The sequence below is a fragment of the Sebastes fasciatus genome, chromosome 15 (genome assembly GCF_043250625.1).
Source record: "Sebastes fasciatus isolate fSebFas1 chromosome 15, fSebFas1.pri, whole genome shotgun sequence".
In the NCBI taxonomy this organism is placed as follows: domain Eukaryota; kingdom Metazoa; phylum Chordata; class Actinopteri; order Perciformes; family Sebastidae; genus Sebastes; species Sebastes fasciatus.
Window position 1 is genome coordinate 7,177,465 of NC_133809.1, and position 24,799 is coordinate 7,202,263.

General features: G+C 38.7%; 3 protein-coding genes across 9 annotated transcripts; 2 read left to right on the forward strand and 1 right to left on the reverse strand.

The window, feature by feature from the left end:
• The first annotated feature begins 1,417 nt into the window (after nucleotides 1–1,417).
• Nucleotides 1,418–9,241, forward strand: cnih1 (cornichon family member 1). Of its 2 annotated transcripts, XM_074609756.1 has the most exons (6): nucleotides 1,418–1,806; nucleotides 3,408–3,476; nucleotides 3,736–3,783; nucleotides 6,628–6,740; nucleotides 6,851–6,994; nucleotides 7,862–9,241. In XM_074609756.1, exons 1-6 carry the CDS (start codon nucleotides 1,726–1,728, stop codon nucleotides 7,887–7,889), a joined length of 483 nt encoding a protein of 160 aa, XP_074465857.1. In that variant the 5' UTR covers nucleotides 1,418–1,725; the 3' UTR covers nucleotides 7,890–9,241. The 2 variants fall into 2 exon arrangements, with proteins under 2 accessions (XP_074465857.1, XP_074465858.1); XM_074609757.1 differs by lacking the exon at nucleotides 3,736–3,783 and having other exon boundaries at nucleotides 1,489–1,806.
• On the reverse strand, nucleotides 9,064–15,157 carry cdkn3 (cyclin dependent kinase inhibitor 3). 2 transcript variants are annotated; one of them, XM_074609753.1, is made up of 8 exons: nucleotides 15,083–15,157; nucleotides 13,804–13,903; nucleotides 13,643–13,698; nucleotides 13,489–13,533; nucleotides 12,391–12,613; nucleotides 11,248–11,279; nucleotides 10,966–11,069; nucleotides 9,064–9,815 (listed from the first exon to the last, which is right to left on the reverse strand). In XM_074609753.1, exons 2-8 carry the CDS (start codon nucleotides 13,881–13,883, stop codon nucleotides 9,726–9,728), a joined length of 630 nt encoding a protein of 209 aa, XP_074465854.1. In that variant the 5' UTR covers nucleotides 13,884–13,903; nucleotides 15,083–15,157; the 3' UTR covers nucleotides 9,064–9,725. The 2 variants fall into 2 exon arrangements, with proteins under 2 accessions (XP_074465854.1, XP_074465855.1); XM_074609754.1 differs by having other exon boundaries at nucleotides 13,804–13,900; nucleotides 15,083–15,140.
• A 1,449-nt stretch (nucleotides 15,158–16,606) lies between these two features.
• Nucleotides 16,607–24,541, forward strand: LOC141783235 (uncharacterized). 5 transcript variants are annotated; one of them, XM_074660414.1, is made up of 15 exons: nucleotides 16,607–16,745; nucleotides 17,093–17,210; nucleotides 17,632–17,676; nucleotides 17,951–18,115; nucleotides 18,826–18,926; nucleotides 19,737–19,858; nucleotides 20,222–20,342; nucleotides 20,562–20,700; nucleotides 20,795–20,890; nucleotides 20,985–21,074; nucleotides 21,409–21,554; nucleotides 21,685–21,786; nucleotides 22,623–23,310; nucleotides 23,951–24,057; nucleotides 24,190–24,541. In XM_074660414.1, the coding sequence occupies exons 3-15, from the start codon at nucleotides 17,635–17,637 to the stop codon at nucleotides 24,290–24,292; spliced, it is 2,022 nt and encodes a 673-aa protein (XP_074516515.1). In that variant the 5' UTR covers nucleotides 16,607–16,745; nucleotides 17,093–17,210; nucleotides 17,632–17,634; the 3' UTR covers nucleotides 24,293–24,541. The 5 variants fall into 5 exon arrangements, with proteins under 5 accessions (XP_074516515.1, XP_074516510.1, XP_074516516.1 ...); XM_074660409.1 differs by having other exon boundaries at nucleotides 19,734–19,858; nucleotides 24,190–24,517; XM_074660415.1 differs by having other exon boundaries at nucleotides 19,734–19,858; nucleotides 21,688–21,786; nucleotides 24,190–24,517.
• Nucleotides 24,542–24,799: the final 258 nt, after the last annotated feature.

The following is a 24,799-nucleotide window of genomic DNA, read 5'->3' on the forward strand; positions in this document are numbered from 1 at the left end:
GTAATTGGAATCTATGGTGAAAGAGGCTTATGTTGTCCTTATACTGTAATCCTTGTATTTTTCTACCAGGACCCCAATACTGTCTTTATTGATCCCAAAGTGGGGAATTTCAAGAATTCCCCACTTTGGGATCAATGAAGTACATCTATCTATCTATCTATCTATCTATCTACAGTATATAGACCATTTGAAACTTGACAACATAACCATTCTAAATGGACCCCTTTGTATTTCCTGTTTGTCTTTTAATGCAGTAGCTGACAGGAAGTAAACTTGGAACAAAGCTGTTGCCCTAGCAACAGAATGTCAATGAAAGGAGCTACACAGCTAGCTTAGATTTACAGCCATAGATATAAAACAGTAAATGTGACGTGTTCTAATGACTTCTGATGGAACGATATGGCAGCCATCCTACCTGGGTACAATTTTAAACTTGCTGTAATTGGAACCTATGGGGAAAGAGCTAGGCTTATGTTATCTTTATAAATTCTTGTATTTTTCTACCAATACACAATACAGTTTTTATTCAAAGTAACGAGACAACTGTGTCTGCCTAAAATGAACCACAAAAACAAAGATTTTGGTAGAATTTTGATTATTATAGCTCCAAGAGAACAAATCATGAAGATAATTTCATAACTGTGCATTTATATGGTAGACAATGATTTTATTTTTTTAATTTTGCATGAACTTAATATGTAAGAACTGTCTTTGGTATTCTGGATGGCTAATATACTACATTAAGCAATATCTTTTATATAGAAATCCTAAATAGATTCAGTATTATGGCCTATAAGCAGTCTCTTCCTGTTTTGCCAATTAACAATACCCAGGTAAGATGGTGGACGATTATTTCATTATTTATGACGTAATGTCGCATCTACTGTTTTATATCTATGGTTACAGCCATACTTATAAAAAAGTGAGATTTTCATGTTTTTTTAATATAAAGCCGGCTTAAGTCCTATATAAATACTGTGAAAGTATCGAAACACTCAATCCACAGGGAAATACACACAGCCCGTATTCAGAAACTCTGCATTTGAAACAAGCTGTCAGGATTTCTGCCAATTTGTGATGTCACGAATATACAATATTTAGACCCTTGACATAATTTTAAACATAAACATTCTAAATATGTCCCAGTTTATTCCTGGTTGCAGTGTATGTGAATGTCATCAGTTGACAGGAAGTACACTTGGACCCAAGCTGTTGCCTAGCAACGCAAAATGGCTAAAACGGAGCGTTTCAGACAGAGGGTAAATACAGGCATATTCAGACTGACAGTATGAGGAAAATAAAGTTGTTTTTTTTAACATTACAGCATGTAAACATGTTCTAGTGGAAACACAAAATACAAGTATGAACCTGAAAATGAGCCCGATATGGGACCTTCAACATTTTTCAAAACAAAGCTTCTAAGTGAAAAGGACACGATGTTACCATGATAACACATGTAAACATGTTAATTATTGACACTACCCCGTAAGGAATTTTAGGACAGTTTGAATTAGTAGGAGAAGGACTGATGGAAGAGAAGCACTGAAGGACATAGATTACTCCAGCAGATGGCAGTAATGCGACAATAGGGATACCAGCCAGCCAAACACTCACTGAAGAAGAAGACACGCTGACAAATCTGAAATCGGTTGCGAAGCTGCTGCCTGCATCATCCGAGCCACCGAGCCAGAGGAACCGACAACCAGCAGAACCGGAGGAACAAAAATGGCGTTCACATTCGCGGCCTTTTGTTACATGCTCGCTCTGCTGCTCACGGCGGCGCTTATCTTCTTCGCTATCTGGCATGTAAGTACACATTTTAGACAACTGTTGAGATTTGGCCTGCCACTCCAATGGCGCTGATAACAGTAGGCGAAAGAGCGAGGAAAGGCTGGCATAGACCGGGCTAACGGTAGGCCAGCTATAGTGGCTCACATAACCGTTATTGTGTTCTAACGGCTGAAGACAGAATGGAACGTTACCCGAGCTGATAGAATGTTTACACGTCACATGGAACGCGTCCGTTCTAGAATGAATGGCTCGCACCATCACCAGCCGTCAGGCTAGAGGCTACAGTTAGCAGCTAGCAGTGAAAAATACCAACTCAAACACTATTATTGTCGTATTATACTAATCTTCTTCCATTGTTCACATTATATTAATCGTAGTCTGATTATAAGTAACGTCAAATAATGTACCAGACTTGTCAAATGATTAGAGTTGAGCTATATTAGCTTAACCAGTTAGTTAGCAGGCTTAGCTAACATGAAGGTCCAGACTGCTCTGTGATGTGATGGAGCTGTCAGCTGCTGCCTTTAGCTTCACCATATATATCACAACATGTCACTTTTCCTCGTTTTGTTACCGCTAGTTTTTAGTGTTGACAATGTCAACATAAGCAGTGCAGATTGTACGTTTAGGTAACTCATGTTTACCCCATAGGGGCAACCAAGAATTATATACCAGTGTCTCATTCAGAATAATACAAATTACATGGAATACAACTGAACATACAATATGTCATTAAGTTGGTGTAACAGTAAACAACAGGACTACAAAGAGTGCATTGCTTCGACATTAACTTCATTAATCAATAGTCAATTCAGTCAATTTTGATAATCTTTTCCAAGCAGTCTTTGGTTTTAGCAGCCGATTGGACAGGCTTACAAAAAAAAATAAGTGTTATCAGTCGGTATACGCCCCATAGATGTGGGTCAGTAGGGACCTACTACACCCACTGGTAGGTTTTATCATCTATTCACATGTTGGATCACTGAAAGAAGGTATAAAAGAACACTACAGCGACTGTAGTAATTATGACAGGAGCAGAAGTGGAAGTCAGGCGTTGTTGGAGACGATGGATGGGACACAAAACACAGGACTTTCACCCAGGAGACCGTAGTTTGCATCCCATGTGAAACCAACAATGCGTAGTAGTCTTTGTGTTCTTACTTATTTTAACCCAAAACACAATGTTTTCCACTAAACTTATCCAAGTGTTTTTTGTTGCCTGAACCTAAAGAAGTTGTCATTTTTTAAGTTTCACTTTTACAACGTAGAAGGCCCAAACGAACCACATCTATGGTGCTTATAGTGACTGATAACGCCCATTTAATGGCCTGATAACAGGCGAATCAGGTGCAGCTAGCCTCTCTAATGTGAGAATTTGGCAAATAGTTGGGTTTTGGACTGTTGGTCAAACAAAACATACAATTTGAAGACCTCTTTGGCTCTGGGAACTTACATGAGGCATTTTTCACTATTTTTATATTTTGTAGAATAAATTATAATTGAAAAAAAGATGAATTGCTGCATTGCATTTTTTGCATGTTAATGAAATGTACATTTACACCGAGCTGCTCTCTGTACATTGTTAAACTGTGATCCTCTCCCCCCCCCCCCCCCAGATAATAGCATTTGATGAGCTGAAGACTGATTACAAGAATCCTATAGATCAGTGTAACACTTTAAATCCGGTAAGTGACACCACCGCACCTCACACACCTTCCTTGCCTCTTTGACTGCATGCAGAAATGCTCTGTTGAAAGGTCTTTCATTTATTTTTAGGATAACATTATCCGCCTATCTGTCTTTTTCAATCATTTCTCTGCACTGTTATGCTAAATAACCTGCCTGTTGTGAATTCAGAGATCTTGTCAGCTGTCAAACTCTAACGCCTTTTGTTGTTTTTCCTAATCTGCTTTTTTTTTTTTACACTTTGTTAACGGCAAAAAGACAATTGAAAAGGTCAAAAAGATTAAAAGAGTCAAAATTGCAATAAAGGTTTGTACCAATCTTTAAAATGCCCGCTCAGTTCAACTCAGTCTGCAGTCTTGTCATTTTGCACGGAGAAGTGTTTGCAAACGTCTTTTCAGTTAACTAATCTCAGAGTTGAGGCCAGAGTTCAGCTCGGGATTAGACGACATGCCACCTGTGCCTCAGGGTGTTTTACTGTCATGTAGTAGATTGTTTGGTAAAATCTCTTTTACATTTTTTTGTGAGCATTTTTTACTTTTGTTGATTATTTATTTTTTCTATTCTTCGTGACCTTTAAAGTGCAGCTTTAAGGTTTTAATGGTTGTGTCTTTTATTTCCCTTTTCATACCTCATCTAATCAATTAAATTGACTGTGTTAAGCTGCTCATTTAGGTATAGGAATCACGGTTTGTGTAGTATTGGACACTATAGAGTGCTGCAGGAATGAGTCCTAAAACCTGGAAATGAGTTAGCATTTTAGCATTTCGGGTTCTCTCGTCTGAAAGTCAATGAGTTTTTTTAATGGGTTTTTAGTTAGATGCCTGAAATAAGGTCTGTGGTTAACACAACTGTAAGAGAATTTAACGTTTTTTTCTACATCATAAAATACCCCACTTTTGAATTTTGAAGCCTTTACGCGTCTTAAAAAAGACAGTTGCTAACAAGTGGCTAAATGAGACTATTAAACGTCACACGTCCGCCTTTACAGCCTCGTTGTGTATACTCACGTCCATGCGACCGTGGTGTAGTTTGGTTATAGCCCAACGTTAGCTTTTTACTTCTGGCGATTACTTACAAAATTATGAAAATGGTGTTCATTTGTGAAGATTATTTTACGAAACAAAACGTGTAAATATCATAAGCGTTTGTTTGCCACAGAGTTTATTTTCCGCAATAATCCAAAATCCAATGGAACAATCCCATCGGCTTTTTGTCGAGGGACCTGTGCGATGCTAACTTCTTGGTTGGCCGACAAAAATACGTCAGTCCTGGAGCACTCTATTAGCTGGGACGGATTATCTAATGTTATTGATTATTAATAAAGTGTAGCTGTTAACTGAAAAGACTTGCAAATGCTCAAAACATGCATGATCTTTATTACAACCTACCCTCTGTTTGCAAATAGTGTCATAGTTACTGGTAAAGTAAGTTTGCGACAATAGTAACATGATGACACCAGGCCTATACACTGTCCTGACAGAGCTTTTACACAACAGTACTCTTAGTAATTAAGCAAAGCAGATCAGGTAATTGGATTTTGTAGCAAAGCTTTTTGAATAGCGGAGCTGTGGATCATGGTATAGGGTGATGCTTGATTGGTGTTGGAGGAAATGTATCTAATGGTTCCAGCTTTTAAATTTAACTTGTATTATTTCTATGGAGGTGCAGGCTGCAATTAGCAGAGCTAAGCTACCGTATATGAGCTCAGTGTTTGGCTCTAACCTCCATCACCTGTGGTTCTGAACAGATGGCTGCAGAGTCCCAACACTCTCCAGCTCAGCAATATTTGAGGCCACTGATTGGTTGGTGATTTCAGTAGTAGTAGGAGGAGCTATTTTAGTAAAAACGTACAGATTCCTCCTGTCTCTAATCCATGACGCCCTCCACAGTACTACGTGCAGTTTTGACCAGTCTTTTTGCGTGTGGATTGTCAGCTCAGTTGGCACATTTTTTTGTGCTGTTTTGTATTTGGCAGCACAGTGCAGGATTTCAACACATTATAGCCCCCCACCCCCCCAACCCAACCCAACCCAACCCCCTTCCTGCACCTTCCTCTTCACCTTGCCCCCACCCCTTTCGCCCTCTGCTCCTTTTTGAATGCATGGCTTCCATGTGGTGCCTCCATCTGCCCCCCTGAACCCCGCACCACATCGAACTCTGTCAACCCCGAGGCCGGCTGCTGCTGCTGCTGCTGCATCAACACTGCTAGCGCTCACAGCATGGTCCTACTCCAGTGTGTCGCCCCGGTCCGTTTGTCAGGGAGTGGGATGATCTGGAGGTTTGCTCTCACTGCTACTGAGATGTGGTTGAGATACGCAAATATTCTCCAGAGCAAGTTGTTGATGGGTTTCCCCTTTTACCTGTGGTCAGATTTGATGATGCATGACATATAACCAGGGTGGGAAATTAACCTTTTGCAACAATGCCTAGTAGATTTCTAAATTCTACCAGTAACTCACATGATTTACAGCAATTATTAGTCAGCGCTAAAGGCTAAATGTTTTGGCTGCATGGCTAAAAACAGTCACATGGTTAGATAAAGGACATCTGAAGGTAATGCCTCACTGTAGGGGTTTTAAAGCAGCCAAGTGGGGTCTATTTTCCCTCAGTTTGAGCTAACATGTTAGTGCTCAAATCACTCAGATTTCGCTTAATTTCCCACCTTGTTTATTGTGTTACACATTATGTCAGATCGGTGCATGATAAAGCACTGTTCATGTATTTAACCTACAGCACGACGGCTTATGTGGCATTTATCTGCACGTGTAATGTGTAGAACATAAAACTGGGCCTGATAGTGTGACACAAGAGGCTTAAGAAAGATTTAAAATGCATTGTTAAAAATAAGCATCTCACTGTAGCTCATTAGTATTTCACTCCCGTCTTTGACTCTCTGTGGAGCCGACGGCAATTTTTAGATGTCTGGCTCTTTAAATAGCTCAGATTTCTCTTTGCCTTTGAGGCTCTGTAACTTCTTGTACCGACTTTATTCCATGTGACTCCACACTTGGTAATTAAGTATTTTGTATGGACAGTTAAAGAATTTGTCTTCATATTACTAACAGTAAATCAACAATAGAGAGAACAGGGGAGTTGGACTGACTGTTCAATGTGGATTCTGACATTTCTTTACATTTTTGCTCTTTTCAGCTGGTCCTCCCGGAGTATCTCATCCATTTCTTCTTCTGTGTGATGTTCTTCTGTGCGGCCGAGTGGCTCACCCTCTGTCTCAACCTACCGCTGCTGGCTTATCATGTGTGGAGGTGAGAATCTCACATAATAAGGAATTACTCATTATAGTGTTTAGTCTATCAATTAAACTATGTACACAAAGTAGAGTATAATCTGACACAACTTTGTGACTGTGATGCAGGTATATGAGCAGACCTGTGATGAGCTGTCCAGGACTCTACGATCCAACAACCATCATGAATGCTGACATCCTGGCGTTCTGTCAAAAAGAAGGCTGGTGCAAACTGGCTTTCTACCTCCTGTCATTCTTCTACTATCTCTACGGGTACGCAATATTTTTTTCTGCCTTGTTTATTTGTTGTAAGCGTCCATGTTTTGGTTCTACGTTAAGGAAAAAGAAAGAAACACAAGTAACAAGTAAGTGAGCTACAATCTGAAAGTGAAAGTGTCTGCTCCATACAGAGTATCAGTTCAGAGTAGCAGGAGTCAGATTTCACACACAGGACCAGAGAGAGTTGACAGACAAGACGATGGCGGAGGATTTGGTGTTGAAGCGAAAAGCAAAAGCAATGCTATCAGGGAACCATAACGTTAATGAGGTAATCGCCGTGAGGAGGACGGGGCGTTCGCACGGCGGAGCAGCTCCAGGTGGAAACCTGGAACGGAGAGGCCAGACACTCAGCCACCCGACGGTAAAGATCAAAGTAAGCGCGCTACAAATAGACTCTTGTAAAATGTCTGGTGTAATCAGTAACACCGGTGTTGTAAGAAGTTTATTAACCGGTGCGAAAATGTCCTCACCCTCACATCCCTAATGGTAATCAAAGTCTGAATTAATGTAAAAGTATATTACGCTTAACAAAGTGAAATCTTATACTTGGCGTTATTGATATTACAGAGCTGTCCATCACCGTCCGTTATGAACGTTGCCGTCACTACCGCATTGCATTGTGGGGTATTTATGTCGCCGCAGTGTCCAGCGTTTGTATACTCTAATATTTCACCGGTATTAGTATGCAATTTGCGTACTATTGGTTTCTTACTAAGGTTTTGAACATACTAAAAAACTAACATGAAGTTAGCATGTTAGTATGGAATTATGGATGCAACCAATGTAAAACCCAATACGGCGATGTTGTTGCAAAACATTTTATATATTTAACTTGTTCTACTTTCTCCTCATCTCCAACAGGATGATTTATGTTCTGGTGAGCTCTTAAACAGGACGATGAAGGAAAAGGACCTGCATGTACAGTAGACGACCAGACACTATGATCTTAGTGCTGGAACACTGGACCTGCTGGAGACCACCGTTCAGCAACACAAGACGCCATTTCAAGCGGACGAACTCTCGACCCCCCCCTCCACACACAGCGCAGAGCGTCATTTCGGAAACATTTAGCCCGTTTTAAAAGAGAATATCTCGGTCGCAGCGTTCCTCTCATAGCACTATAGTTTAAATTTTATGGAAAATGAGGACAAACCTGAATGGACAAGTTTTTTGTTTTTTTTATTTTAACGGTGTGGTGATTTTGATGCTTGGGATTTAAATAAAGTTTTTTGTTTTTTTTCCATCTTGGCTCCCAACTTTTGAGTGTTTACAAATGTAGGTAGACATTTTCAGGTGTGCATTATCTGTGAGAATCTGCTGAACTGCGTTAGCTTTTCCTGTGAATTAGATTCTGGGCTTTGACAGCTAATTTAAACCTGCAGTGTGATTCATTATCATGACTAAAAAAACAAATAGTTCAATGCAAACTAGACTTCTGTTATTGCTCACAGATGCATACGGTCTTAAAATGTTTTTTGGGACTTGAAGGTACAGTTTTGTACGGCGAGGGCTGAAGTGCATGGGTTGTTATCACTTAGTGAAACGTGTTGCACAGGGACAATCACTATCTGGTTGTCACATCAGTTTTTTTTTCAAACTATCTGATGTATTCTTTCCATACTTCAGATGCATCTATCATCACATTTACATGATGTAATCCCTGTTGAAATCAATGGCAATATAAGTGTGAATCCAGAGTAGTCAGCGATGTGTATGTGACCTGTATTTCTGTAGAATCGCCCTCGCAGCTATCGATAAATTAGAAGGTAGACTCAACAGTACAGTGATATATTCAGCATTAGGGAGCAACAGTACTTTGTTATTCTGCATTCGAGCTTTGATAGGAAACTGCTGACGTGCCATACTGTTGAATGTACCTTTTGAAATTTCTTGTCATTTGTGCATTTTGTTAATTTCAGCACCAAATATTCCACCGCGTTTAAGAACTCCAGTGTTTATTTATTCAATGTTTTTGAATTTTACTTTTTATGTCTCCAAGATATCAAGCACTCCTCGCAGTGTGGAATTATTTCTTTATAGAGTCGAGGCCATTAGACAAAAGGTTTCCATGAATACTAGAGTATTTATTGCCATTTTCAAATGTGTACATTTATCAGGGAAAGGGATGGTCATGTGTCTCAGATAAAAATCAACATTTTTATGTATTAGATCCCATCATGTCACATCTAGGAAATGACAACTTGAGTTTATTTGAATCTAAATAAAACAATCCCACTCTTACTACGGACTGGAATATTGCTTTAACTCAATGAAGGAGATGAGTACATGAGCAAAAAATACACATCTTATTAGCCATAATAGCAACGTGGCTAATAAAAGGAGCGAGAAGGTACCAGTGCTACAGATTTAGAGAAAAGACCATTTCAGAAAATGCAGCTCATTGGTCTTAAAATAAGAGTATAGATACAGCAGGAGACCTTTTCCCAGTTAACATCCTCAACATTTAGAACAAAAACCTCCATTATTTTAAATGCAAACACCCTTTTAAACTTACTAATAACACCCCAGCAGGATTTCCTCATCAAGTCTTTAATTTGATTAAAATGAGGACAAAATAAAGCAATATATTAGAGTATTCTATTAAAGTGCAATCATTAGAGAATACAATAACACGTCACACACAATCAGGGAAAAAAATTGCTGACAAAGGAGAGAGTTTGAAGAGATGAATATTTTCACAGCTCAGTCATTTGAGGAGCAGTGATCACCGAGACACTGAGCGCTCTGTGGAAACCGCTCTGCTCTCCTGGTAGGCTGCGTACCGTTCCCGAAACTCATGGAGGAAGTTGTATTGCTATGGAAAAGTAAAATTAAGATGTTGTTCTTTAACCTCAAAAGCAAAAAGCAATAATATAATAGTAGGAGCAGTCAATCACACTTTTCAAACATTACAGAAACATTTAAAAAAAAAAGGACCATACTGGTGGTTTTGCATGTTTTAGCCAAATAATTAGAAATACATTTCAGATTACTGCTGACCATTTCCCAAAACATATCAGTTTTATTATATATTCCCTCCCTACAGGCAGACAATCTGTTAGTCATAATCAAAAACTTATAAACAGTTGAAACTTGCTTGACATCATATTGGGTGTGCTATTGTCACTTATATTTATACGACTTTATTAAACGTTACACTATTTGTGCATGGTAATACAAGTAAAGATCTTTTTAATGAAAGAAGCTACTACATTCACAGACTGACCAATACTGGATTTTTTTTAAACTAACACTAACATTGATGTTTTAATGATCTTTAAAGATATATCATCCGATATTTGATTTTGTTTTATAACTTACTCATTTTTTTATTGACGACACAAATTAATATTTTTAACAAGGATCATTTAACTGTGGCCAAGATATGTAGAGAAGGACATTACAGTGGAAAAAAACATTAGCACTGGTGGACCAACTACACGACAACGTGTTAGGACCATTGTAGTTAAAAAAAATAAAAATAAGAGAAAAAAAACTCAGAATTTCAGAGATTAAAGTCGTAAATTTACGAGAAAAAAAAAACTTGTAGAGTGCAAAACCGTGGTATTGCCGTAATTATTATTTTTTATCTACTACCTTTGCCAAGTAAAAATGCCTCACCAAAAATAAGGGGCTCAAATATTATATATATATGTATGCAAAACAGAGCATGGCCTAAATGGGTCCATAACACTGGATTTGGAAATGGTTTATTATCACGCAACACTAATGAAACATTGGTTAAAGGAAACATAAGTCAACACTTTCTGAGTTGTTTTAATCACATACTGAAAACAAAAAGCAACCTAGAAAGTAGGACATTTATATTAAACTTCATGCTATGCAGTGGAAAATGGGTCAGCAGGAATACTAAATATGTACATGATTAATGAGGCAAACATGCAAAAGCTGCTATAGTTCCTCAAACACAACAGATTGAGAGAGGAGGAAAAGTGACCTCTCACCTTCACTGTTTGTATCGCTCCTCCTCCTCGGTGCTCCCGGAGGATTTCGATGGCTTTGTTCGCCGTCATTGTTAGAGAGAGCTGAAGCAGCAGACAGGCGGCGACTGAAAACACGAGACATCCATCAGAGATCAGAGCGGGGAAATAAACTGATTTAACATTTTGAAAAAAGGTCAAACTTTTCAACACAAGCTGACATATTAAGAAAAAACACATTGATCTTGGTTGACATTATAAATGACACAGAGAACAACTTTCAAAGTAAAAGGATTATATACGTACTTAATCCAGAGCGTCCCAGGCCTCCGTAACAGCTGAAGGGAGGAGGAGAAAAAAAAAGCACAAAATCCCATCAAATGCTAAAAGCTGGAAGCAATATTGTTCAGTTGTGTAATGAGAAGTGTCCCGAGGGTAACTGTGCTACAGAAAATAGATGTCTTTGTGGTGAAATGTACTCTGGTTCTCTGGGGCTGTCTGGCACTTCACAAAGGTTTAAAAATACTTCAAATATTAAAAACCCAAAGGGTAGATCTGTCACAGAAAGTATGGCTGCATCAATGTCTGGTTTTCTAAGTTTGCATGCTTGAGTAGAAATACCCTGCTTCACATTTACATAGTTAAAATCTCTCTCTCTCTCTCCAGTACAACCAGTTCCCTCTTGTTGCCTGGTGAGCAGCTTTATCAGTTCACCTGGGGATTCAAGAGTTTCTCAGGGGGGTTTCAGCAGATTTTACAAAGAGACTCATGAAGCAGCAACCTTTGTTTTACCACTCTGGTCTGTTGAGGCTGCTGTCGGTAGCTGTGTTTCACTCACTTTTATAATCCTGCGACAGAGTATTGCTGCCATCATGACACAAAACAAATAGGGCTAGTAATCACAAATTAATCACATTTCTTTATCTGTTCAAAATGTACTTTAAAAGAAGGGAGATTTGTTAAGTATTTAATCCTCTTATCAACATGGGAGTGGGCAAATATGCTGCTTTTTACAAATATATGTATACATTTATTATTGGAAATCAATTAATAACAAAACAATGACAAATATTGTCCAGAAACCCTCACAGGTACTGCATTTAGCATACAAAATATGCTCAAATCATAACATGGCAAACTGCAGCCCAACAGGCAACAACAGCTGTCAGTGTGTCAGTGTGCTGACTTGACGATGACTTGCCCCAAACTGCATGTGATTATCATAAAGTGGGCATTTCTGTAAAGAGGAGATTTGTGGGTACCCATAGAACCCATTTTCATTCACATATCTTGAGGTCAGAGGTCAACAGACCCCTCCTGGCCAAAATTTAGCCTAAGTTTGGAGCATTATTTAACCCAAAGGTTTCTCTTTGTGCGTATTTTGTTTAAAACTGATGCAACTTTTACAGCTATTTTTCTTATTCAGAAGAGTCTGATCGGTTGACTTACTGGATCACAGTCCTCCTGTTGTTCTCGAGGCTGACCTTCAGCTCCTCGAGGATCTGGCAGCACTGCTCCAGCTCAGGAGCGTCTCCGTCTGGGAAGGGCGTGTGGTGAACCGTGAAGCCTCGCTGCCGGTAGACCTCCAGCAGGGAGGGAACCCTGTACTTGTTAAGCTCTCCTCTGGTGCAGAACACAAACAGGTCCTGAACGCCCTGGTTCTTGAGCTCCTCTGTTAACGAGAACGAAGCAAAGATGTAAAAAACAACAAAACTTACAAACAGCTGCAATCAGGTTCTTATAGTTACAGCCTCTTTCTCTCATGACACTGGTGTTCTTAAAACAAGACGTTTTATCGGTGCAGGAATATGTCACATGTAAAGGTTAACCACTGCTTCAGGTTGCTCATGTTGCTGGAAAATGAGGAATTAAACGTTATTTCACTGTTGCTGCAAACAAGACCTCAGACTGCCAAAATATTTTCATAAAGAAGAGGCCTCACTTTCTGTCAACTATGTATTTACACAAACACATAAAAGTGTTAAAGCGCTTCGTCGGCCTTCGGACTAAGCCTGATAATCAGACTTAAATAGCATTTAAGTTCATTTATTTTCACTGAATACATCTGAGAACTCAAAACACACACTTAAAAGGCATATATTTTGATAGATTGAATAATTGTTTTAGTGCATTTTCAAGCAAAAATGACAACAAATCTCTGGTTCTAGCTTCTTAAATGTGAGGATTTGCTGACTTTCTTTGTCTCATGTGACAGAAAAACAAATATCTTTGAGTTTTAGACAAAACAAGTGATTTGTAGATGTTATAATTGGCTGTAAGAAAATTGTTATTCTGAGAAATTGTAATTTTTCTTACATTTTATAGACCAAACGATTTAATAACTAGGAGAAAATAATCAAATGAATTGATAAGGAAAATAATTCTTAGTCGCATCCTGCAACTAACATCACACTCACATACTATATTTCTTAAATATACTGGTATGAGATATTTCAACAAAAGGTGAAAAAACATAAAAAGATATACATGTGAAAGTTAATATGTGTGTTTTATTGAAGCACCAGTAAGTGATGAAGGTCGTCTTACCAACATCTCTTTCCAGACTCCTGCGGATATCTTTGTATTTGCAGCCTGAAGTCAGAAGAAAGAAACATTTTATTATTGTAAGTTGCACAAAACCTTACAATAAAGTAAAAAACAGCAACATACAGATACAAAAATGATTAAAGTACGACTCTACCTGGTAGTGCACATATCCCAAGAAACTGCGAGCACTCCACTATGGACAGCGGTAACCTTAAAGCCAATCAGAATATAATATACGTGAACATGATGACGCTTATTTTACATTTCACCATTTAAAAACAAACTGACTTTCACTGAAAAACAGCTGAAACTCACCAGGAGATTTTGAAAGGCGTCAGCAGCTCCTCTCCAACCTCCTCCTCATCAGATGAGGAGTCAAACTCACTCGTCCTCATGACTTCAGCCCAACAGACTGCTGAGACGGTAGGAAGGACGTTGAAATTCAGACACAAAACAAACTGAATCTGTGAAATTGTTTTTAGACTATTGACCTCCCATTGTGTACACTTTCATTAGTGCTGAATGTCCTAATCAAACCAACAAAAAGAAAATGCAGATATCACACTCCAAAAGAAATGGTAGACATATCAGTACTCTAATGCCAAGTTTTCACAGACAAATCTTGATTTTCTAATGTGGGACAATCATGTCCAAAATGTGGGACACTGAAAAGTCTAAACTCTGTTAAAAGGCCTAAATCACCTTAATTAATGTAGGACACACTCAAGGCTAAATGTGCAATCCGTTGTTCAGTAATTTTACCACTTACAATGTTATTGCTGTTACAAACCTAGGCTTATATGTGTGAATGTTCATCAAACAAACAATAAGACTATAAATAATAAGAAAGAATAATGAATAAAGACTATAATAGTTTTACTGTATGGCATACTGTTTAAATTATATGCAGTGATGTAAAGTGCATGGTGTAAACACAAAATACAAAACGTGTATATTAAATCAATACAATGCAATAGCCCACAAATAAATACTACCATAATAAAGCTTATAGTTTTTGTTGATTTATCTCTGAGGTGATGGCCTTTTGTTTTGATCACTTCACAAAAAGGTTGTACTTGTTTCAGGACTTTTGTTCTTGACTGAATAACATTATGCAGGTATTTATAATGCAGGTGTTGTTCCTCTGTGCTGTTCACCATATGAGACTGTATGTAGGCTAAAACCTGCTAAAACCATGATGCGCATGGTCCTTTAAATAAGACAACATGTCTGCAAGTAGCTAGGCTACACACCAACCTGTAAACTATGAATTAAACATGCTATAGTCTGGCTAGTAGCTGGCTTTTTCTCCACTTCCCAAAAGTTATGAAGACAGCACATTATTTAACATTAATGCATGCATAATTATTAATGCATGTGTATGATTGTTGCTCTGAGACACATTTGACTGATAGAAAGGTGAGCTAACATTAGCTCTGCAGCTCGACTGTCAGACCAAAATACACTAAACAGAGAGTAAAATACATTAATATCTTTATGTAATCGTTATCAGAAGAGACTAAAGAGCTGTGTAGGATCACAAAAAGGCATATATGTGTATAAATAAAGGGTATATCTTTGTTTTAATGCTCACCAGTGTCTCTCTGTTTTGACAGCTCCGTCAGCTGCTGCTGCGATTTGAAATCTCCTTGAGCTCAGCAGCCAATCAGATTCAAGTACCGGTCCGTAACCACGCCCCTCTGCAAAACAACGTTAGGCACGTGTGCGCTCGCTTTATGCTCCGGAGTGATCCACGCAGGCGGAGTCAAGAAAATAAGCATGCTGTTTATTTATTATTATTTTTATTATAATATTTATATATTATTATTATATTGATATATATATATATATATATATATATATTATATTTATATATTATAATTAATATGTATTTTATATATAATATAATATATATATAAAATATATATATATATTATATTTATATATTATAATTAATATGTATTATATATATATATATATATATATATATATATATATATATATATTTATTTATTATTATTTAAGTTTTCTATCTTACCACCATGAACTATACTACTGTAGTACTTATTACTTTTAATTCTAACTAACTAATTAAATTATTTAAAAATATTATTTTTATGTTATTTCTTTCTGTAACTTTACCTCTATGAGTGGGAAGAAGGCTGGACCTGTCTCTGTGTGGGAGGCAATGTGTATGTGTGTATTTATGTATGTACATATTAAATGTTAAATGTAAGATGTAATTTTTTTTGGTATTATGGCACCGGTGTTATGTTTTGTTATGTTTATTATTCATACCTATACCTAGGCTGTATACAGTATGCATTACATTGCATGTCTTAATGCAAAAACTTGTTCATTTTTCATATTCTCATTTTCTTAATACTTATATTCTTTACATATATTTTGTTTGCATTGTAGCATGATGTACATAATTAACATGCAACTTACTCCTTTATTTCTATTTTCTTACATTTCAATGTTTATACAAGACCAACTGTAATGCCTCAATTTCCCCCAGGGATCAATAGTATTAAGATTTATTAAGTATTTCTGATTATGTAGTACACACATCATGGCTGCTGGAGTTGCATTACTTGATTTCTGGATATAATTTCCATAATTATTTCCCCACATAATGATAAGAACTGTATATAACACCATCTCTGTAATTTATTTCTTATTTTGTTCTTATCTTTTTTAATTATATTAATAATAGCACTTTATTTGTTTTTAGATCTTATCTCATTAACATTTCACTCCATATGAAATCATTCAAACTAATGAATGTTGATTTGTAGGAAATCAAATACAACATTTCCTATTTTTATATTAAAAAGCTTTAAAAACTACTTACAGACTTAACATTTTAAGTGCCAATATGTGAACTATATAAAAAAAAGCATGTGTTGGCAAAATAACAGAATTTATTAGCACAGATGCAGAACAATAACTTACAGTGAATAACTATATTATAATGCAATACTTTCATTATGGTATGTGTACATGGTTCATAGTGAACCTGACTCCCTCAGTTAATCACAGAGCTGCTCACTGAGCTCTGGTCCTGCAGGACATCTGCTGTCAGCACAGAGCAGCGTGCAGCTCGACACCACACACCCGCCTTCAAACACTGCAAATGACTGAAAACAAGTTTCTCCACAGAAGAAGAAGAAACACTGGAAATTAAAGTCTTTTTGGATTCACTGCATCTTTTCAGATGTCTGGAGAAGCAATATTAAAGAGCTTTAACTGAGGTGAGTGTCCTATGGCTTCTTTTATACAGCTTACTTTGCTTCAGCAGTGTTTGTCTTATGTTTTTTTGGTGGATTATTTGATATTTGGACACCACTGTTAATATGATTATGTTTAGAAATACTATAAGATGCTTTTAAGTAGATAGCATGCACATCATATAGTCTTATAACAAAATATAAATGTGATTTCAACATGTTTTAATTCCAGGAAGTGATATAAAATGACCTAAAGAGATGTGTTATTAATGTTTTTAAAAGGTATATATATAAATGGTGTATTTGTGGCTTAAAACATGAGGCTATAGCATATTGTTTTTGCTGATTCGTGCCCATCCTTCTGTCAGCAGCAGACCTATAAGGAGGGATCTTGGCTCCTGCAGACATTTCCCCTGCAGGGCTGAGCTCTTTGGCTGGCTCGCCACTTCCTTAGCAGAGGGGCTGCTGGCAGGGGCAACATCTGAGCAGGTACCACAAACAAACAACAATATGGCATTAAATCTGGTTATTCTAACTCTTCTACTAAATGTTTAGGCTTTAATATATAGCTAGAAAGAATAAAATATATATTGTTTGTGCTTAAAACTACTCACATTGAACTCCATGCATTGCAGATAGGAAGAGGTTAAAGATTCACTTTACTGAGAAAAAACACAGGTTGACCTCCCTGCTTTGTCCCTTTTGTGTGAATGTTATCTGATCTGTTTGGGGTGAATCACACAGGAGAACATGCTCTTCTCTGCACGGTAGACTAACCAAACTCAACTCTACTCTTTACAGTCTAGAGATATCAAACAGGTGATTCAGGCTGCACAGTCTCTGATGGTTTATGCTCATTAATGACAGAGTGTTTGCAAACTGCCTTGTTTGTGTCTCTCTCTCTGTACAGGTCATGAAGCCCCAAGAGGCAGAGCTTGTCACTGAAATCTCCAAGGTATTCCCTCATTAGGCAGCCTGGCTTCGTTAAAGGGACAGTTCAATTTATATTTAAAGCTCTTATTATTTAAAAAAAAAAATGCATTAGATAGTAAGTAAACCCCCTATGATGTCCAAAAGTGGAATCCAGGGTCAAAATACAGTTTAGACATTGAAATGATGTTCGTATTTACCTCAGCTTACAATGATTACAGTTTCAGAAGTATAAAAGTCAAAGCTGTTGTGCCTCGTCTACGTTTGACTAATATTCATGATACCTGCTGTCCCGTCAGTTACAATGCATGGTCTCGGAGCTGAAGACGGGCTTCACCAGCGCTCTGCAGGAGCTCAGTCAGATCCAACATGGAGACACGTACGTGAGGGAGGAGCTGGAGGAGAACCGGAGGAGCTGCCAGAAGAAAGCTCTTCGTCTGGAGGCTCTGGTCGAGACTCTGAAGGTCAGACTCACATTAGTTAAACTGCTTGGAAATGTTTAATGTGAAAAGTTTGGTTACAGTATGTGTTATATTCACATAATAATTTAAAGATCCCATATCATGCTCATTTTCAGGTTCATACTTGTATTTTGTTTTTCTACTAGAACATCTTTACATGCTGTAATGTTAAAAAAAAACTTTAATTTCTTCATTCTGTGTGCCTGAATATGCCTGTATTTACCCTCTGTCTGAAACGCTCCGTTTTAGCACATTACATGGGAATTGCAACGGAATTGAGTTGCTAGGCAACAGCTTGGGTCCATGTTTACTTCCTGTCAGCTGCTGTCATTCACATACACTGCAACCGGAAATAAACTGGGACACTGAAGTGGTCTAAATATTGTAGATCTGTGACATCACAAAATCACAGAAATCCTTACAACTTGTTTTAAAGACACAGTTTCTGAATACGGGCTGTGTGTATTTCTCTGTGGATTGAGCGTATCAATACTTTCTCAGTATTTATAAAGCACTTAAACCTACTTCATTATAAAAAAAAAGACATGAAAATCTCACTTTTTACTATATGGGACCTTTAAAGTAACACAAACACATTCAACACTGAAATTTGACTGGATTCTATCAAAGATGTGCATCTATTATTACAGATATTACACAGAATGAAATGATGATACTTACTTAGTTTTACCCAGCGTGTTGTCATCCTACAGGAGGAACTTGGAGTGATGCGGTGTCAGGTGTTGCAGCTGTACAGTAACAAACAGAGACCTCAACAGGATGGAAAGAGCTCCACATCCAAACACAGAGAAAGGTAAAAAAAAAACACAGATATAAACTACAGAGCTATGACTTGCCCTAAACTGCATGTGATTATCATAAAGTGGGCATGTCTGTAAAGGGGAGACTCGTGGGTACCCATAGAACCCATTTTCATTCACATATCTTGAGGTCAGAGGTCAAGGGACCCCTTTGAAAATGGCCATGACAGTTTTTCCTTGCCAAAATTTTGCGTAACTTTGGAGCGTTATTTAACCTCCTTCCCGACAAGCTAGTATGACATGGGTGGTACCAAATTGGATCCCTTAAGATCTCAACTCTACAACCTCCAAAAGATCAATTGCATTAATGCCTTAAAGAAATTAGTGGCATTAAAACGAATTTGCGTTTGACAGCCCTAATCTACACAAATCACATTACAGTTCAGGAGACTGTTACAAACCATCTCTCACACACATTTTACTTTTTACTTTGCAAAGGAAGACAAACTTTTTTGACTTGATTTTTCTGTCAGACTTTACTCATTCCTTCATATCTGCCTTTACTTGATACTGAAAGCTTTAAGCCCCCCTCTACCTCGGCTCTAAAGGACAGAACACATACAAGAAATAAAGAGCAAACATAAAGGGAATCACTTTTTAAATTAAAAAAATATTAAAACTGTAAATACCAAAACTTATGCAAGACTGAAAGCAGGGTTAGTCATAATGTTCAGTGGCAAACAACAAACAATAACTCATAAAAGAGTTGTTGACACCTCGCCATCAGGCAGTAAAACATTATTTATAAGACATGTCAAACCTGCAGAGAGACAGTTTGTAACCTGTCCACTTTTGATCAGCAGTGATCCAGCAGAACGGAGTCAGTGTGACTGTTCGTCTGCTCCACCAGCCGGTCTGTCCAGAGGGAAACTGCTCCTCCACTGTTTCCTGCAGGGACTCAAAGCTGGACTGAGTGAAGGCACAGGTAAATTTAGTTTATACCTGATTCCTAGAACACAAAGGTGATTCAACCAATAATAATCTAATGGGAATAATACAGCTGCTACCAGAAACACCTGCTGTCAGGAAGATGTTTTCAACTGCACCAAATACATTTTAAAACTTAATTAAAGTGATACAAATGTGTGGGATTTAAGGTTAAAGCACCTTCTTAAAAAGCACTTGAGCAGTAGATGTTTGTCATTTATTCCTGTTAGCTACACTTAAATTATTAGATAAGGGATTAAACTTGATGCTCAGTCAAAAACTGTCACACTATTTGTTGAGATATAAACATTACAAGTGAAAGGCCCATCTGTGTCGCTTAATATTTTCTTTTTTTGCACAGATGCACGACATCAGGTGGCGATGCAACTTCTGCACTCTGAGTGGGAGTACGTGTCGACCTTAAACCAGCTGTATGATAAATACAAGACACCACCAGCTCACCTGATGACTGTGGAGCCATAGTGAGTACTAAACAGTTTATATGACGTAGCAGGAAAACAACAGCACAGGTCTTTTCCTGTCTTACCTGTAACGTTTTAACACAATTGAACTGCACAGATTCTTAATTGGTACATACAATTCTACAACACAGATGCAAAAACTGAAATTAAATCAGTTTTGCTTTAAATTTCCATTCATGTGTTGACATCATCTGCCTTGTTTTTTGTGTCGTGATCCAGTCAGACGTATATGAAGTTTGTGGAGCAGCTGTTACAGAGACATCTGGTCTTCAGAAACACCCTGCAGGAGCGATTATCTGCTGAACACTGGAAATCTCTGGTTGGAGACATCCTGGTGCAGCTTATCGGCCAGAATGACGTAAGTAGATGCTATTTCTTTTTAATGATTTCAGTCCATTGCACTAAATGAACACTGAAGATGCTCACAGTTGCTCTGATTTTGGGTCATCCAGACAACCTTTTCAGATATGTACCTTGGATACACGACGACCCTGGCGTCATTCCTCTCACTGGAGTTCAACAGACTAAATCATTCTGAGAAAATGCAGGTATTATAAGTGATACAGCATCATTATCATTCAGCCATAATGTACCTGAGAGACCAGACATGCTGATGGAAATTTTCCTGTCTGCATTTAACAGAGTGGCCAGATGGAGAGAGAGGAAATGAAACTGCTCTACCTGCTGTTGGCACCTGTCTCTCGCATACACGGCTACCTGAGTCACATTCAGGTGAGTCAGCAGCCATAAGGAGTCCAGTTTGATGTGACGCTGCAGTTACACCAAGTTGAGGAGGTTGAGTGGAGGATGGCTAAAAGGAGGCGTCCAACACCTGAAAAACACAAAAACAATGATTTAGAGCAGAAAATAAAACCCATGAGGATGTTTCTTGAAGGTCAGAGATCTATTGAAAGCATTTTAAGTAGATTTAGAAACACTTTTAGAGGTAATACAGGTCAAAATACCTCTAGTTAACAGCTTTCTTTTTTTATTAAATTAAAACGTAGAGTTAAACTGACCCTAATGCTTAAGAATTGCTTAGTTTTTCACCATTTTCCTTCTCTAGAACTTGCTGCAGTGGACGGGTAAAGAGCATCCTGATTGCAGCCTCCTGCTGGGAACAGAGCGAGCGCTGAGGAGCATTTTGTCTCAGTCTCATGTGATCCTGGAGCAAGATGTCCGATGGGAGGAAGGAGAAGGAGATGGACAAAGGTCAGGGCACCATGAGGGATTAACTGACTCACAGATGATCTTTAAGTATTAAAACTCAGGTTGATGCCTTGTATATCAGATTAGATGTTTATTGAGATTTTTAATTACTATTCATTCTTTGCATGAACAGCAGCTGCTCTGAGTCAGTGTCTGGTGGATCCTCTGCTAACTGTTGCACCAGGAGCCAACAGACCAGAGAGTCTCAGCATCAGTCCAACACTGCAGCTCAGAGGTGAGTGTCGTCCTCTGCTAGTTTCAGTCAGTACAGCAACCGAGGGACCACCTGCAGTCTTTCAGTGAAATTTACAAAAATGTTGCAGCCTGATCTGGATTACAATAAATGGCACATTTGCCTTAAAACCAGTTATGGAAAGAGCAGTGAAATACTTAAAGAAAACGTAAAAAAGCATTGTCAGGAAAAATAATTAAAGTATCCAAAGTAGGGCTGTAAAAGTTAACGCAATAATTAAAGTAAATTCTTTTTAATGGCACTAATTTTTGTATCGCAACTTGCGATTTTTAGGTTGTAGTGGGCTCAGTTTTAAAGCTAAAACGTGAAGATACTGGCATCATATGAAACTACAAAAACCTAAAGAATCCATTGGTACCAACCATGTCATACGAGCTTGTCTCGAAGGAGGATAAATAACGCTCCAAATTTATGCAAAATTTTGGCGAGGAAAAACTGTCATGGCTATTTTCAAAGGTGTCCCTTGACCTCTGACCTCAAGATATGTGAATGTAAATGGGTTCTATGGGTACCCACGAGTCTCCCCTTTACAGACATGCCCACTTTATGATAATCACATGCAGTTCGGGGCAAGTCATAGTCAAGTCAGCACACTGACACACTGACAGCTGTTGTTGCCTGTTGGGCCGCAGTTTGCCATGTTATGATTTGAGCATATTATTTTATGCCTAATGCAGTACCTGTGAGGGTTTCTGGACAATATTTGTAATTGTTTGTGTTGTTAATTGATTTCTAATCATAAATAAATTCACTGTACTACAGGTTTTCACATCCTTAATGCCACTGCCCCATACTAACTTCCACTCTCCTCCCTACAGAGACGACCAGCAGGCCGTCGGCCTCACTAACGGGGTCGACGGCTGTCACTCGATGCGTCTGGAGTGCTGGTCCTGCAGCCCGGTGAGGAGGAAGGGCTGTGGCAGAGACCGGACCCTCCTGAACCAGCCGGGCCGTGACTGTGGACACGCCTACTGCTCCCTCCTCACTCCCGATGCTGCAGCGTGGGGGGAGAACAGTGACTCGGGTCAGGGCACCTACAGCCAGAGCCAGCCCACGGGGAAAGGCACCAACGGGCTGGAGGACCCTCACACCAACCACAGCCTGGAGGACTGCGAGACAGACCCAGATGACACCTCAGCCTTCGACTACTCCTCCGTCACCTCCTGCAGCCCTGACGGCACCCTGCGCAGGGAGATGACGGACAGCAACAGTGGGGAGGATGAAGAGGAGGACAGCCAGGTGCCGGTGCTGCTGAAGCCCTCATACAGCCAGCAGCAGCAGCAGTCGAGGGAGACACCCAGAGAGAGGACTGTGTGTCTGAGGTGGCAGATTCCCAGGTTGACCCCTCACCCTCCTCTGAGAAACACTGCAGGGCCGAGTGGGGACGGGCTCACGCCGTGCCTTGTCAGCTCCCACGGGAAGAGGCTGGTCAATGTCAGGAAGGGGTCGCCTCCTCTACATCCAAAAAGTGCCTTCAGGCCCATCTGGGATGATCCATCCAAACAGGTATTTTGTTTTTTGTTTTTTACATAAGCACCATGTTCTGTCCATACTGGGCCTTTTTTTTTGTATATTACAGTACCAGCATCGTTTGAAAGTGGGTCAGAAAGAAGTAATACCAGTGTGGTACCATGTACTTAAAACATGAGGAAACTAAACATTACTCAAGAAGCATATACTTCTGCCAAGGCTGCACAGACAACTAAATATGTAATATGAAAACCAATTTGAGTACAATTTGAAAATGTTACTTTGGCACCACCTCGTGGTAGACTAGTACAGCAACACATAGACTGCAGTTTTCATTGGGAGTGTCTCTACACAGAAAAGCATGCCATCCGAATATTGGAAATCTACATATAGTGGCTTTAATAAAAGAACATTTTTAGAAGTGTTTTATAGTGATAGACAATGGTAGAGGTAGGCTTAACAAAGCTCCTCCAGAGACACAGTTAGGACATTAACTGTTTCCACAAGCTTAGCTCCACCAATGACTGGTGAAATGATCTTCATGTGAAAAGAAATGTGTGTATTTCTTCCATCAACTGATCCCATAGTTTCCTGACAACTCTGTGCAGCCCTGTTTCCCTGTCACTCATTCAAACCTGCTCTCTGTATATCCACTCACCATCACTTCATGCACCAGGCTGATGCAACTCCAGAGAAAGACAACAGACAACAAGTCTTCAAACCCATTCAAGTCCCAGCGAGGCAAAGCTTTCACAATTTCAACCCGAGTAGAGAAAACCTGAGGTAAGAGCCTTCATCAGGTAATATTATGACCCTTGAACTTTAGGTAGGATGGTGATACATGTACTAAACACGAGAGACTTGCATTGTGACTATCAGTGCAGATATAAATATAAAAACTCTCCATGTCTTCAGACCGGGCCTGTCTCAGCAGAGAGGGAACCATGCAGCAGCCATGAGCGGTGGAGGATTGTGGGAGGACAGTGAGGACAGCGAGGGACCCTGCAGCACAGTTTGACCCCCACAGACAACAGGACTATCAATAAAAACTGTTGCACACAAAATTTTCAAGTTACAACCAAACCTGAGCCAAAGTGATTTCTTTGAAGGAGACATTTCCCCCCAAAAGGCCATGACAGCAACATTACTGCATGAATGATGATTCAGTGACCCTGGAATATATAATTTTTGTTTCTGTTAAAGCTGAACCCTTTATGAACATGGCATACATCTTTGTTTGGATGTTTGGTTCTTCTGCATTTTGACACGTGGTATAACTAAAAAAAATCAAACATATCTGAGAGATAGCAGATTTACATTTGAACTATGAAATATATTAAATATTCCAGACCATATTGTTTTAAAAGGTCCCATATCGTAAAGTGAGATTGTCAGGTCTTTTATATTATAAAGCAGGTTTAAGTGCTATATAAATACTGTTAAACTATCAAAACACTCAATATACAGAGAAATACACAGAGCCCTTATTCAGAAATTGTGCGTTTGAAACAAGCCGTAAGGATTT

Excerpts from the sequence above, each read along its gene's own strand:
- LOC141783235 (XM_074660409.1), top strand. The coding sequence starts at position 17,635 with ATGAAGCCCCAAGAGGCAGAGCTTGTCACTGAAATCTCCAAG. Across the intron at positions 17,677-17,950 it reads TTGTCACTGAAATCTCCAAG|TTACAATGCATGGTCTCGGA; the intron begins GTATTCCCTCAT and ends CTGTCCCGTCAG. Across the intron at positions 18,116-18,825 it reads CTCTGGTCGAGACTCTGAAG|GAGGAACTTGGAGTGATGCG; the intron begins GTCAGACTCACA and ends GTCATCCTACAG.
- cdkn3 (XM_074609753.1), bottom strand. The coding sequence starts at position 13,883 with ATGAGGACGAGTGAGTTTGACTCCTCATCTGATGAGGAGGAGGTTGGA. Across the intron at positions 13,699-13,803 it reads ACGCCTTTCAAAATCTCCTG|GTTACCGCTGTCCATAGTGG; the intron begins GTGAGTTTCAGC and ends ATTGGCTTTAAG. Across the intron at positions 13,534-13,642 it reads TGGGATATGTGCACTACCAG|GCTGCAAATACAAAGATATC; the intron begins GTAGAGTCGTAC and ends TTCTGACTTCAG.
- cnih1 (XM_074609756.1), top strand. The coding sequence starts at position 1,726 with ATGGCGTTCACATTCGCGGCCTTTTGTTACATGCTCGCTCTGCTGCTC. Across the intron at positions 1,807-3,407 it reads TCTTCTTCGCTATCTGGCAT|ATAATAGCATTTGATGAGCT; the intron begins GTAAGTACACAT and ends CCCCCCCCCCAG. Across the intron at positions 6,995-7,861 it reads TTCTTCTACTATCTCTACGG|GATGATTTATGTTCTGGTGA; the intron begins GTACGCAATATT and ends CATCTCCAACAG.